We start from the raw sequence: 16189 nt of genomic DNA, 5'->3' as shown, positions 1-16189 counted from the left end.
TTTATTTAGTTTTTTAGAGAGAATTTCATTGGAAAAATAACCTCCACCCACTCTTCAGATCAAATCCATTTTTATGGAATCTTGCACACTAGTTTTGTCAAGGATGTAGCCACTATAATTGTGCCCTTTGGATGTGGAGATTACATTGATAGCTATAATGGAAGGCAATGAAAAGTGTACTTCATTACCTTGAAATTATCTGAAGCACCTGGGTAATTTTCATTATGCTCACATAAAGCTTTGTGTAAACAAACTATTTTATTTTTACAATTTGCTTTTTCATTTAAGGTCTTACTGAGCTCTTGGCTGTGCAAAAGAAGAAAAAAGATTGTTGCAGGAAGGAAAGTCAGTTTACATTAAGAAAATCCTCAGCAAAACAATATGTCATTTAAAAAAATTCCTTGAAGCCAAATAAACTCAAGTTTAGTTGCCTAAAAGTGTTATCAACATGATTTTGTACTCCCTGTGCATTACTTGGCTTCTTTTGACAGGACAAGTAACATAGCAGGAAGAAAATCCCATTTGAGTCCTGTTGATGTAGCACTTCTGAAGCCAGTGAGATCTCTCTTGCACCAAAGTGTTCAGAAGTATTTGCTGACATGAATAAGTGGATATCATTTGCTGCTTTTCTGTTTTCCTTCTTCCAGCAGAATGTAAATGCAAACATGCATTTTTGTGCCAGCTACTGTGATTGCATTATTAGCACAATTTGGTCAGAATTTGCAGGAAAGTTTCAAGGGCTCAGAAGCAGGATACAGTTTTAGTTAATTTTTTTATTCCTTACAAAGCACAATTAAAAATAATTAGCAGACTATATTGTGTGATCACAGTTTAATTTTTATACTCCTACAAGCAAACGGTGTTCTAATGGAACAGAAAAGAAAAGAAAGAAAGAAAAAAAAAAAAAAAAAAAAAAAAAAAAAAAAAAAACACCAACAAAAAAAACCCACCAACTTAAATTGTCATGTTTTAGCAGAAGCTGATTTTTGCATTTTATAGGGCTTAATACAACAGTTCTTGTGCAATCAATGTCTGCACCAATATTGCCCCATTGTGAGAAATGTTGAGGGCTATAAAATACCGTGACTATCTTTAACCAGAGACCAATGTTAAGATGATTAAAATAAACAATTGTTTAATTGAAACAGAATTCCAGTTATTGCATAGTGAACTGCTCTTGACATTGAGAGTGAGACAGGCCAAATTCAGTTAAAGAAAAACTGTCTGAAGGAGCATCTTTCAAGGTCATTGGATTGTTTTCTGTTTTGTTTTGTTTGGATCCAGACTTATCACAGGGGTTTGGTGGGTTGTGGGGTTTTTTTTTTTTTTTTTGTTTGTGTTTAATTATTATTGATTTTGTGGGATTTTTTTGTTTTGGGGTTGGTTTTTTTTTTTAGATCTATAAAAGGAAATTGAAGTTATGGTGGTTCTGGGAGAAAATCTTCTGTTCTACAGATAGCCACTTAGCACAACCTCGAGGTTTCTCAGCAGTGTTGCAAAATTCAGCCCTATCACAGGAGACTTCACTGATGCAGGGGGCTGCTCATGGATGGGGATGGAAGTCTTGGTGAGAGGTCTGGCATCAGTGGAGACAGCTCTTCCCTTCTGGCTCCATGCACTTTCTCTGCTATCACTGAACCTGCTAGGAGGGGTGGCAGCCCTTGCTTAGAGTGGGTGCTGTGCCTCATTTCCATTGTCCTCTTAATATCACATTTCACACTTAAAACAAATCCCGGTGAGGGATACAACCTACATATGAGTGAAACGGGATGTATGATTAATCTCACATCTCCTCACTTTGGCAGGGGAGATACTGCTTCTTTCTCACTTACCTGGTTATCCCAAGGACTAAACAGGAGGAAAAGATGCATTTGATCATCTGTACTGACTTCTTGTAATTCAGCCTCGTCCACTTGGGTTGCACTCACCAACCTGCCAATTTTTCTGACTCAAGATAAAACACACCCACCATTATTGACCACTGCAGGCCAAGCCTACCAAGGTTTTGGAAGATGGGAATTGAGCTCTTGAATACCTCACTAGACTTAGTATTCATAGTGACAATTTTGACCTGTTGTGGCATATATACAAAACAATATATGAGGCTTAAAACATTATCACCAGAGATAAGGAAATCAAAGGCAAGGTATGAGCTCATTCTTCTATATGGAGTTTGAACATATTAAAATATTTAGAGTACTCCTTCACAAAAGTGATTAATGATTAAATTGAAGATGTCTGGTGCTTTATCACTATTTATGTTCATGCTTTTGTAAGAAGAGTAGTTTATTTTAAGAAAAAATAAATAGTGGTAGCCCAACATCATTTAGGAGCTTTAAAATGGAAAAAACAAAGCCACCAGAGAATCCTATCCTGCTTCCAAAATAATAATTCCTTCCACAGCACATTTTCAGGACATGTGTTTATTTTTAATGTAGATAACGATACATTCTTCATAGTGTACAGATTTTCTGCTTAACTGTCAATTATTACAACTTGAATATTAGTTACTTTCATACAAATAGCTAAATATATTGACAAAGAAAAATGAAGCCCTAAGAAGAAATTACTGAACATCTGCTATTGTGAATGAGATTCTCATCTGTGACTATACTCAGATTGTGTCAATACAAACTTTCAGCCACAGCATATGCCCTTGAGATGGTTCCTTTTTATCTGCACACTAATTGCATTCATAATGAAATCTATGCATTCTTTTAATTTTGATTGTCTAGTTCTGCATATTGTTCATTAAACAAAAGGTTAAGAATGACCGTATCTGACTTTCATGCCAACAATCATTTTGATTGATACCATATGTTGGGGTTTTACACATCTTTTTCCTTTCATATGTGTTCTTAGCATTCTGATATAAACTAAACAAAAGAGAAAGCTTATCTGAGTCTTGAAAGTATAAATTACTATGAGTTCCAACCTACTACAACATGAGCAACAAGAAGATAGCACATCCCAATGGTGCAGGACATGATCATCATGGGGAAACCTAACCTGCAACAACAATAAAATAAAGATTAATAAGGATACTATAGTTTGTTCTCCAACCAATTTAGAAAAAGGATATCTGAATTATCCTACACATTACAAGTGAATAATATGCTTATAGCAATACCAAAAGCAGAGATGTACTGAGCATTAACAGTCTAATATTCAAGCCCACAGTTCTATCTCCAACCTTAGAAATATGAGGTCAAAATCCACATAGTTTCATTGATTTCAGAACATCTCTTCCAATTTACATTGTCTCCAAATCTTGCATGTCTTGTTGTTTTGGCATTTTTTGGTTTTTTTTCCATGTCCACAACATGAAATTATACAGGTAAAATAACAATTCTTACAAATTATGCAGCATTAGAAATTATTTTCAAGTGTGCATCCCTTCAGATTAAGTGTGTCATCCTGGTATGGCACTTTGTAACACAATATATTGATCAAACCCATTAAATTGTTTCCCTGTTGATCTGAGTCACATACAGCTAGCAATCCTCTTCCACACCTCTCACCAAGTCTAACAGACTTGAGTATTAACAGACTGTTGGAAATAGACCCCAGGCACTTGTAAAATTGCTAAAACTTCACTGTTCTTCCCAAAAAGCTATCTCTTTTTCACCACAGGAAAAGATTTTCAGACAACACCAGATTTAATAGCTCTCTTTAGACTAACACAGAGAGCAGAGACTGACAAGTGAAAAGGATGTTGAGGAGTTGGCAAAGTCCTGATGGCTAAATCTGTAGGTCTTTCAGACGTGTGAAAGAAGTTTTCTGAAACTCAAAAGCATTATTGTGTGATACCAGGAGTCTATGAAAAACCACTGCTGTGACCACACTCATTTGATTTATGTTACTAAAATCACGAGGAGAGCTGAGAAATGATCATGCCAGAAATTATATCCTTATACACTTTCTTTTGCCAAATTCAGACTAGAGTTTCCAAAAAATTCAGGAAAGCACCACAATGTCCTCTGAAGTTCAGCATTTTATTAATTCTTTTTCATGTGGACATGTTAATTGTGTCTTTTTTGCCTTACTTTTGCCCTTAAGAAGTTGCTCAAGACTTTTCCCCTCTGCCATTACTGACAGAGAGTACTGAGACAATCGTTTTGTAGGCAACAGGAGGACACTGTTCTCTGAGCTTGGTTGAATGAGCATCTCCTTCCTTTGACAAGCTACAGCTAGAAGAGACCTCTTGAGGCATTAAATGTGGCCCCCACTTCCTCAGGCTATGAAACTCTTTGCATAAAGTGAAAACTAAACCTCAATTGCTCATTGCCATCTGCTTTCTACTGCAGCTGCGACATTATCCTAAACTCATGAGATCCTCATGAGATATTTCTTCCATTGCTGTTTTTCTGGAAAGCTGACTGGCAGAGGCATAAATGTGACCAGCAGATTAGAGGTGCTATCTTTAACAGTCATTGTCTTGAGTTTGTGAGAAGGGAATTTTACCAGCAGTGAAGGTCACTGCAAACACAAAAAAATTCAGCCCTATCCTATAAAGTTTGCAGAATAACTAGGAAATTAATGAATACAAGCACTCTAAAAAAATGTTGGAATTATTTAATGAAGAGAAAGTTTGTCCATAATGCCAGCTTCATGGTCACTCAACACAATATTGAAGTGTGCTCATCTCACACACCTATAGAAATAGATGTAATCCAAGAGGAAAAAAGGAAATCCCTGCAAGACAGAAAACGTACAAAGGGAAGGCTGTCAGACTGACAGATTATCTCATTTCTGTATCCTTGACATCCCTCTGAAGAAGTTGGCCTGTCTTCTCATGTACAAGAAGTGTCCCTGTGTCCATCACCCAATACTGTCTGCAAGATCTGCCCCAGAAGGACACTTCCCACCATGCCTGGCTCCAGAGGCTTTCTCCTCCATCTCTCTAGGGGTTTGGACCTAGTGTGCTGGCCTGTTCTGCCATTTTGGCATCAGGCATCATTACTGCTCTCCTGGCTCTGAAAGCATTAATGTTAAGCTGCGGTTTGGACTTGGGGAAAAAAATGAAAGTAGAGAGAAGGGCAAGCTGTGTCCAAGAGGTGAATGGTGAAAGGTATGAAAAATTGCTAGAAAGGGTTAGAGAACTGTCACTGCTTTCAAATATTTCCTGAAAACTCTGAAATGTATTTGGAGGATTTTTTGGGAGATGGAAGGAGGGTTTTTTTCCTTATGAACATGCATAAATATACTGCAGAGAAGTGTTGTTTTCCAGACTGACTGGTCAGATTCTTGCTTTTGAATAACTTGTTCCTTGAAAGAGCTGAATCACTCTTTAGTCACTAAACTATGATCAAGCTGATTATATTGTAAAACAGATAAGCTGATGCCTCTCCTGGAGCTATTTTAGGAAAAAAAGGCAAAATATAAGTAAATTAATTTTCTGTCTAACCAGCTCTTTCACAGACCTTTCCCATTCTTCTGTCAGCCAAACGGATCTGTGGCATTTCCTAATCTCACTTAGAAAAAAGTGTCCTGATAGGACAAAAAAAACCCAAAACCAAACCAAACCAAACCGAACCGAACCAAACCAAACAAAAAAAACCCCACCAAAAACAAACAAACAAACAAACAAACAAACAACCTAGCACTGGCTATAGGAAAAAAATAGGGTGTCTAAACCCCCCTACTACACCCTTTAGTAAATGTAATGAATGCTCCCTGTGGCTCCACCTACATGACAGGTTGGTGAGCTGGAGATTGCTACAGCGCTTGTAAGAGCAGCGGCTTCTGCTTGACAGAAAACATAGATCCCCTGACCTCACAGTTGGCAAGAAATGAACTGGCACTGGGATAAGTGGAGACAGAGCAGATCTTAATCTGTATTAATGCAGCCTAAAAAACCTCCCTGGAGAATGGACAGTAGCTCAGCAATGAATGGCAGGCAATACGATGCCTTTGTGAAGACTGGCAAGAGGAAGAAAGGATCCAAAAAGATTCAGGGGCTACTTGACCACTGAAAAGAGAACAAAAAGGCTTGTTCCAGCTTGAAGGAGGCACGTGGAAGAAAATGGATTAATTATACAGGGCCACATGCAGGTATTGGGATCATACTGCCACTGTCACAGTGCCAGTCAAATGTGTAGCTGGAGCCAGAAGCAGCCGGCCTGGGGAGGGACCTCACTGCACATAATGTGGATGCTTACATAGGGCACAATTGCAGAGCTGTTATTCTCATTGCATGGGCAATTACCCCACAACTTGAGATCTGAATTTCAGGCTCGCTGGCCTGAGCACTAATGTAATTGGACCAAATTCAATGTGGAATTTGTGTACCAGAGGGAGAAGAGAGAAACACAGTCAGTAAATATTAGATACCTCAGAGTTAATTGATTCCCTGAATATCATGGGATTGTGCTATTTACACTACCCATTGCTCTTCCCCAAGGAACATAAAGTTCCTGTCCCAGGCCACATATGACACAATGTACAGCTACAAATGTTTTCTTTAGTTATATTAAATCCAAAAATACATATTAAACAACGTAAAAATCACTTCCAGCCACTCTTCTTTCCCTTGGAGTCAAAAAGAACCATGTCATCCATTTGTTCCACTCCAGGGAAAAGGATCAGTGGAGTTTAGAAGTTATGAAAACCTTTTGTGTTCTAAAACTTCAGATTCGTAAGGAACACTAATGATCATATTTGGTATTAAAATACATTTTTGCATTCTGCACTGCACTTTCCTTGTCTCTTCCTCTCTGCAGACAGGGATAAACACAGAGCCTGCATGGTTCGAAAGGTGCATCTCTGCTCTCTACAGCCAGCTGAGGGAGGGTTTACCATTGCAGGGAGGAAGCAAGGTCAGATACAAGGAAGGGAAGGATGGTAGGATTTAGCAGTCACCCCCCTTTTCCCTTCCTCCTCTTCATATTAGAAGCTTACATGTAAAACTCCTATCTAAATGAAATCGCCCAGCCTAAATATACACCAAAAGTAGATGTTAGCTCAGTGTGAGATAGTGAGAATGTTTCAAGTGAGAGCCCCAGGGATCTGTTTTGGACAAAGTTTTACTTATTAATAACTTCAGCGATCCAGTAATGAAAAGCTTGCAAATTGTCCCACTGTGGGAGAGATGTCAGACTCTGTGGAGAACAGAATTCAGTATGTTCTTAGCAAATCAAAATAAGAATTTGAAATGAACAAAATGACACTCTGTGAAGGTAAGTGTGAAATATGTATTAGAAGTCAACCATGGGCATAAAACTAACAAGAGTAGTGAACCTTTTCACTGGAAATGACCTAGATATTTCTAATTCTGTATCACTGCAAGATTTCTGGCCCTGTATTTACTTGGAGAAAAGCAAAGCACTGTATGATTATTCTGGGAATAAAGTCCATTTTTAATAAGTTTCTATGGAAGTGAATATTACAGTTTTCTTAGGTTATAAGTTTATCCAATAGTATTTGCTAAATAATAATAGTGAAGCCTTTGGGGTCAGAATTGAGTTTTCTTGAACAAACTGATCTCCTTCATTACCTTGCAGCTCTATTTTGTGATGCTTCAAGAGCCAGCAGGATCCAGTGTGTGTAAGACCCAGGTTCATTGCCCTGTTCTGCATGATTTGGGACACATAATACAAGATGTTCTCATGCATGAAAACCTTGCCTACAGGCATTACCTTCATTGACAGCTCATGCTGTCTCTGTGCACAGCTTGCACAGCCTGTGCATCCTTGGGGAAATCTGTGGAAGGAGCATGTCTCCAAAGAAATGAGGAATCTTCCGTGGATTCTCACTGGAAAAGCACCAGCACAAATCTCCCAAGATCAAACCACTGGCAGTGAAAGAAGATTGGTGGTAGACAGGGGTAAGGGTTAAAAAAGAGTTAAAGCTAACTTCTCCTCCTACTTGTATTTGCAATATAATGCACAATTTAAATTCAACTGGTAGAGTTTAATCAGGTTTAATTTTTGGGTTTTTTTCAATTTGCATCAGTTTCATGCTGCAAGTTCTACAGAAGTTATAACCTCAGCTTTTGAAGAAAAAGACTGGGCCTGGACAGATTGTGGACACTAATTGAACATGAACCAGTAATGTGTCTTTGCAAAAAGGAAGGCTGATGATATCTTGGGATGCATTAGGAAAATATTACCATCAGTTCAAGAGAGGTGATCCTTTCCCTCTCTCTATTCAGCACTGCTGAGGCTACATCGGGAGCACTGGATCCAGTTTTGGCCTTCCCAGTACAAGAGACATGGACATAATGGAGAGGGTCCAGTGAAGGGCTACGATGATTAAGGGACTGGAGCATCAATCATACAAGCAAAGGCCTGAGGGCTGGGGCTGTGCAGCCTGGAGAAGAGAAGGCTCAGAGGGGAACTCATCAATGTATAAGTTTTTGAAGGGATGGTGTAAAGAACAAAGCACCAGGACTTTCTCAGTTATGCCCAGGGAAAGGACCAGAGACAGCACAAAATGAAACATGGGAGGTTCTGTCTGAACATCCGGAAATTTTCTTATTGTGTTGGTGACCAAGCACTGACGCAGTGCCCAGCGAGATTGCGGAGTCATGTAGATGTGGGCCAGGGAAATAGGCTCTAGGTGGTCCTGCTTGAGAGAGACCTCTAGAGGTCCCTTTCAATCTCAACCACTCTGTGATTCTCACACTTTTATTGGATCTTCTGTTATTCAACACAGTAGACATCATCTGCACACCTGAAGATTGACATCTCATTCTCATCAAAAAATATTTAATGAAGAACAGAAGACATAATTTTCAATCTTGGACAGTCTCTCACTGTATGCAGTGCTTTGTTCTGGAATTTTGATAAACATGAGCTCATTCTTAACATCTAAAAGTCTCTGAAAGCAGCCTCAAAAAAGAGACTCAGGTGTGGGCATGCTTAAGACATACGTAAGGTTAGTTCTGAACAAAAGGAAAGTTACACATTTTAATGAAATGTCATAATTCAATTTACAAAGTAAATAATTTTCTCTTCAACAAAAGGATATAACTACAACATCCATCCTATTTCTTCTTTCCCTTTCTTTCAATGCAGACTACCTTATATGCATCCTATCATTTCAGTTGTGTCCAACCTTTCCATCATTCCAAGTCCCTGACATACTGATCCAGCTAATCTGAAAGAAAAGTATGGACTTCGCTGAGCTTAAAGAAAACTTATTCAAAATGTTTATCATATACCCATGATTCTTTGAAACCCAGACGCCTGCTGTAGCTCAGAAAACAGGTGGCTAAAACTGCAAGTGATCATTAATTTAACATTAAATTACTGTGAATTTCACATAGTCTAGAATTACATAAAAATTACAGTGTGGTTACCTACTAGTTACCATACATAGGAGCTTCTGTGAAATTTAAAACACAGAACAAAACCTATAATTCTATTTTCATCTGCTTGCTAAATTTATAGTAATTTCTCATGATATTCTGTCTGAGTCCATGCTAAGATTTTCCAGAGAATTACTGCCAGGAGTAAACTTAAGATAGGGAAAATCAGATCCTGAGCAAGAAAATAGAAAGGTGTTATGGTTTGCCTCCTACTGTCTAGAACATGCTCCTAGAGGTGTTTGGCTGAAACCAACAGAACAAGTAACGAGCCTTTCCTTGGCCTTTCAAAATTCTGGTTACCGAAAGAAAAATTTCAGACTTTAATTCTGAGAGAATAGTTGGTCTGCCAGCTGCACCTGACAGTTTCAAATGACTGTTAATACAATATTTGTGGCAGTCTCTCTCTAGGTCACTGGGGTGCAACTGAGATTAAATACAGGACTGTCAGAAAAAGTGACACTGATAGTTATCCAAAACCTATTCATGTATAGTAAATTAGTAGCCAATAAGAAAAACAATGAAAAAAAGATGGAAAACGCATCATTTCTATTAAAAAAAATGCAGTAATTGATCATTTAAAAATCAGCAAGACAACTGTTTGATGACAAGGGTATCTGACCTTTCTTTTTAAAATAAATATACAATTCCAACAGAAAAATGTGAAACCCTGCAGACAGCCAGAGAAGAACACAATCCCAAATACAGAAACAGACCTGAACACACAGAACTAGCTGTGATATTTTTTCTCAGAAATAACAACACAATACAGATAAATTTGTGTGGCTGGCTGAATCCGCCTAGATGCACATCATGCACTTTGGTCAAACAACCGTTTTCAATGCTACAGGTTTGGGAAAGAGTAGATGGAAATCTACCCCGTGGAAAAGGACCTTGCAGTGCTGGTTAACAGCCACTGAACATGAGCCAAATCGTGCCCAGGTGACCAAGAAGGCCAATGGCACCTTGGTGTGTAACAGAAATAGTGTGGCCAGCAGGACTGGGACAGTGATTGTGCCCCTGTACAGGTGAGGCCACACCTCAAGTCCTGTGTTAAGTTCTGAGCCCCTCACTTTCACAAGAAAGACACTGAGGTGCTGGATTGCATCCAGAGAAGGGCAACAGAGCTGGTGAAGGGGCTGGAGCACAAGTCCTGTGAGGAGCAGCTGAGGAAACTGGGGTTGTCTAGCTTGGAGAAGAGGAGGCTCGGGGTGACCGTATTGCTCAACTACTACCTGAAAGGAGGTTGTAGCAAGCTGTCAGTTGGTCTCTTCTGGGCAACCAGTGATAGGGCAAGAGGAAATAGCCTCAAGTTTTTCCAGGGAAAGTTTAGGCTGGATGTTCAGAAAAATTTCTTCACTAAAAGGGTGGTTAGGCATTGGAACAGGCTGCTCAGGGAAGTGTAGAATAACCATCCCTGAAGGCGGGTTATGTGTTAGGGTAATGGTTGGACTTGATAATGTTGAGGGTCTTTTACAAGCTAAGGGATTCTAAGTTTGTACGAATATTAGGAGAACATCTTCTCTATAGACAGACAAGTTCACTTCATACCCTCTTAAAGAAGTACAATATGCCATGATAAAGGGAGGCATAAAGATCGAGATGATCTGTTAGTTCTTTTTTGTGGCTTCATGTCACCCTTGGATCTATCATCACATATTAGTAATATATTTACTCTCCACATCTTTTAGGCAGATCCCAAAACAAATTTTATCCTCAATTTTCAGCTTCTGGTTTTGTTACGAAAGATTCACACCGTTCTAAAGTCTAGGAAATGCAAATGTATATAATTGGTTCAGCATCTTGGGAAAGCCACACTTATTCCTCTCCCACACATCTGTGTAATGAGGTGTGGTTGTGAGTCTGAGATTAAGAAGATTAAAATCATCATGACCAACTAGAAGAGAAAATCAATGAAGTATGTCTTGTCTGACAGCACTTATTTTCATGAATGTTTGAATGGTTTTGATACAAATATTCTACTAATGAGATAGATTTATATAAAACTAGTGAGGTTTACTGTGCAAAAATTAATGCATTAGGACTGTTGAAATAGGTTTTGCAATGTTTGCAGTCACAGTCTCTGTATTTTATGAAACATTTAACATATTGTAAACTCACTTCTGACAATTATATGCTTTTCTGCCTTGCAAAAAAGAAAATTCGAAGCTTAAGGACATTTTTTTTAAAACACCTTTTCACTGCTCAAATCTCCCTGCTATAAAAATGTCACATAAAATAAAACATTTTGTACGTTTTTGAAACAAACTGTATCTATGCATGTTTTTATTAAAATGCATTTGTATATGGTCTAAACAAATCAAAGAAAATGGATATGACAGAAGTTTACGGTGATTTATTCCAGTTGCAAAATGTTTCCAAATAAATAACCTTTACTAACTCTTTATTATCTTGCTTTTTTTTTAGTGAGGACTCAGGAAAGGAAGTTTGCTTGAATGTCATTTCCATTAACATCCTTAATCCCAACCCTCACAAATGGTATCTTGGGGCACTTTTCTTAGTTTTTTTTTTTTCTTCCAAATGTACTCTTTTATTTTGATTAAAGCACAAGATAAAAGGAAATGACATTTTATGGTAGAGAGTAATCAGCCCATTCTTTAACAATTTCATCAGAACACACACAACTATTTTAAAAGCCCTAGACTTTGCTAAAAAGCCAGATGCTGCATAAAAAGGAGTAAGTTCCATCCTATTCCCCTCTTTTTCTCTCCACTTTAAGATCCCCATTCTAATGCCACACAATGTAATGATAGAGGACTAGTGTACAGAAGTTCACCAGGACAAAGGAGCAATGTAATTGCATTTTGAAGGGAGGAGAAGGATGTTTCCTGCGCAATAATGATTATTTTTCATTATGAATTCAGCAGATGCCTCCTGATAAAAGGTTGTTAATGATGTAAGGCCAGTAAACTTTTCACCTCAAACCCTATGCTACAGACTGCTCAGTCTAAGAGAACAGCAGAGAGTGGAGATTTTCATTCCAACAGGCTGCACATGGAGGTTTCCCTCCCACCCACCATGAAATGTTAACTAAAGGCAAATGAGGGGGCAGATGGAGCCTCACAAGCCCTCACTGCCATCATGGTGCACTACAGTGTACAGGCCTTTCTGCCTCAAAGCCACAGAGCTGGGCTCTTACCTGCTCTTTGCAAGGTAAACAGGCCAATTTTAAGTGCACTGACAAACTAAGGTTAAATTAAACTAATCCTATTCTAAGTGCATCCATTTCATAGCATATTTAAGCTTTCATATAAAAAGCATTAGAAAAATAAAAAATATATAAATATACCCTCTATATATATCATCGCAGATATATATACCAATGTTTTTAATGAGATGAAAGAAAATCATATAATCATACAATGGTCTGGTCTGGTTTAAATATCATCTAGTTCCACCCCCCTGCAGTGGACAGGAATAACATCTCACTCGACCAGGTTCCTCAGAGATGCCTCCAGCCCAGCTTTAAACACTTCCAGGAATGGGGCATCTGCAGCCTCTCTGGGCAATCTGTTCCAGTGTCTCACCATGTTCACAGCAAAGAGTTTTCTAAAGTTTCCTAAGCCTGCTGTTGGAGCTCTGTTTGGAGCCATTATGGTCTTGTAAATAGTCTCTCTCCATCTTTCTCATAGGCTTTCTTCACGTATTGGAAGACCACAACAAGGTCACCCAGAGGAGACCTAACAGATGGAGAAGATGGAAAAAGTATATGTGGGGAGGCAGATAAGTACCACCAGCAGGATGATTAAACACGGGCTTAGCTACATGAGCAGTTCACAGATATTGTTATCAGTCAGAAGCATCACTGTCTAATTGTTACAGATGGCTGACTAAAGCCGTAAGGCACTTCCAACTGATAGAGCAGAACTTGAGAAAGTCCAGTTCTCAATTCCTAAAAATGTACTACATTTTCAGAAATTTCTTTGAGAAAGACACATTATTCCTGGTGTTGTCATCTAACCCACACCATCATGAGTGTAACTCAGGCCTGTGCTGGGAATAGGACTCAGAGTGTCTGAAATGAGGGGAAAAAAGAAACAAAAGCACTGGATTTTTTTTTTTGTAATTATGAAGATAATTTACTATATTTATAGTTTAAACAAGTGAGTGAATAGTAAGATGCTTGTTACACTAACTTCTGTCTCCCTCCTACCATCTCCAACTCTGCAGTGGAAGGGAAGGATTGCTAGTCCAGGAATGCAAGCATGAAAATGGGCCTACACTTAACTGATAAGAGAATACAGAAAGGCAGTAGAAGTTCACTAGCAAGTGAGTTATGTAGGAGATGGCCTGGGTCAGCGATTTACATGTACCCCTGTCTTCATCCTCTTTCTGTTTTAGTCCTTTGAACAGCTTGGACCATCAAACAGTTGGTTAAAGTGTAATCAAGTGATTCCGAACCATTCCTAAGTCCCACCAGAGAAACTTTTTTTTTTTTTTCAGATATGTTTAAGATATATTCCATGTTGGTTTATTTCTCTAAATTTGGCCTTTGCAGCTAAGGTCAGGAGAGTTTTGAATTTTCTACCTTAGAAAGAGAAGGTACAGTAACACATTTTAATGCATTTCCAATGTAGTATTATGAAAAAAAATCTGAAACAAGCTAGGTATTAATATCCTTACAGTGCCAGAGACAGAATATGGGTGTTTATTGAGTGGAATATTTAGATTTTTTTTTCCCTTTGCCTTCAGAAAGTCTATTTTTTAGATAATTTTCATAAGACTAGAAAAACAATCTATCTATAGGATGGCATTTAGTCTTGAATCTGTAATAGGGTTTTTTTCAGCCTTTACTATCAGCAACAAGTAAAGAAAATAACAAATGGCTTTATAACAAACAAAGAAAAAGGGAAAAAAACCACAAATACTTTTAAAATTGTTCAGTAATATTTAGTAATATTTCTCAAACTGTACCACAAAGAAGGAAAAAAAACAGACACAGGAATCCTCCAGGCCAACATTCTTTTATGAACTTTCCTAGGAATAATCCTTTCCTTTTTCTTTACTAGATTTTTTTAAGACATGTGGAATAAAACTGACACCTTGCAACAAAAACAAACAAAAAACCAAACAAACATAACCACAAAAAAACAAAACTCCCCAACAACCCTAAAAAACACCCCCAAAGAAAGCTCCCCAAACCAACAAAACTTCATTTATTTTTCAGGAGTGAGTTTTGTACCTCCTCCCATAAAAGCAGTTTTTAGTCCCTATCAATTTAAAACCACTCTCATTTCCTAACCACGATTGTTTTAGCCTACTCAGCTTTTTTTCTGTTTTAAACTTAAGAGTAGCCTTATTTAAGTAACCTTCACTGAAGCTGAAAAACTTCAAGTAATGATCAGGAATTTCAAGTGTTTTGCTAGTGCTGTTTATATTAATGAAGTACTCCAGAGTGTAAATATAATCAGGAAGATGATTTGTTTTTAAGTTGTCAAAATTCACTGCTAAGTTCAAGCAGCAAAAAAACCAAGGAATACAGTAAATACTACCACATCTTTTGTTTGAAAAATAGTGTCTAGTTTACTCAAGAAAATAAAAATCTATTTCCTATTCTATAAAAACCACTACTTCCTTCAAGCTGCTCTAAATTCAAATGCATTATAATGAAAATAATGTCAAGAGTAAACCTTCCTTTCTTCTGATTGTGCTAGGACACACCAGGATAGTCTGTTGAATACATTATCTAATAACAGGGAAAATCACTTTGCTAGGTCTATTAAAGATATCAAACTATTTGAGAAAATTAAATGTCCTGTAAAATTATATTATGATGTGACTCCAAATGTCTGTATGATGTTTGGCAGGCAAACATAAAATACTGGATAAAGCAAACTCTAGCTTCAGAAAAATTAATTTTTTTTTTTATAAGAAGGCTTATTAATCAGGGTGTATATGGCAAATATACATGGTTCATGCTGAGAGTGTTCTCTGAGTTTCCCAGATTTCATATCTCCTTCTGCCATCTAAGTTGTCTTTTCGTTTGGATCTCTTGCAAATTGATTTGCAAAACAGTGTTTGGAGGTACAGAATTTCTCCAAGCAAATATTCTCCATCCAGCACTGAATAATTCTGGTAATTGCAGAATTGGTAAAACTACCATACTTAATTAGAAAATCACTTTCTAATTTCAACAATGTTTGAATAACACTCTTGTTCAGCAAATATAGTGACTGTCTAATCAAATTGAGCATGTTCTAATTAACTGGAATCTTGCCATTTGATGAATCTGAATGAAGCTGAAAAACGTAGGAAGTTTTTGGAAAACAAAACCAATTTATATTAGAACATAAGACATTACACATGTGAGACTTTAAATAGGTGTTGCTCAATACAAAAAACTGTGTGTGAACTTTTTATCATCTCCCAGGTGGCATAGAAACAGAAACCAAGATAAGAGAGCTTGCCTTTTTTCTCTCCAAGTCAAATTACAAAAAGCACGTAGATTCATAAGCACTTCACTAATTCTTCCCTTCTTACAATCACCTTTGCTTGCCTGGACTTGTTCCCTTCTCAAGCTCCCATTCCTCCCTGCTCCCACCAACTCATTTATCCACACCTTTGGACACACAGCTTGTTGGAACAGAACTATCTTCTCCCACTTCTCTATGAGCTCAAACCCAGTTTCTAGGAACAGGACTCGCACTCTGAAATGAATGACCTTACAAGAGCTGTTTCTCTCCAATGACTACAATGAGAGCCCGGGATGGAAACAAAGATATCAACACTGTAGAATGGAAAAGCGAGGTGAGCTGAATCTTGCCTTTACTGACACGCAGCTCCATCAACACTAGAAAATAATGAAGCCTTATTTCCTATCTATTTGTGTCTTAAGTTTCATTGACTTTCTGTCTAGGTAGA

At 37.8% G+C, this 16189-nt stretch overlaps 1 protein-coding gene across 9 annotated transcripts in view; it reads right to left on the bottom strand.

The window, feature by feature from the left end:
• Nucleotides 1–2427: 2427 nt before the first annotated feature.
• Nucleotides 2428–16189, bottom strand: part of OCA2 (OCA2 melanosomal transmembrane protein) — a 164240-nt gene continuing 150478 nt past the window's right edge. For all 9 annotated transcript variants that reach the window (XM_066176518.1, XM_066176521.1, XM_066176522.1 and 6 more), the window contains one exon: nucleotides 2428–3009. In XM_066176518.1, coding sequence (XP_066032615.1) covers nucleotides 2922–3009 — 88 coding nt within the window. In that variant the 3' untranslated portion in view covers nucleotides 2428–2921. The remainder of the gene's footprint in view (nucleotides 3010–16189) is intronic.

The sequence above is a fragment of the Chamaea fasciata genome, unplaced genomic scaffold (assembly GCF_029207755.1).
Source record: "Chamaea fasciata isolate MVZ Bird 193981 ecotype frontalis unplaced genomic scaffold, bChaFas1.0.hap1 SCAF_2, whole genome shotgun sequence".
Lineage (NCBI taxonomy): Eukaryota > Metazoa > Chordata > Aves > Passeriformes > Sylviidae > Chamaea > Chamaea fasciata.
This window is presented reverse-complemented; position numbering and strand designations above follow the sequence as displayed.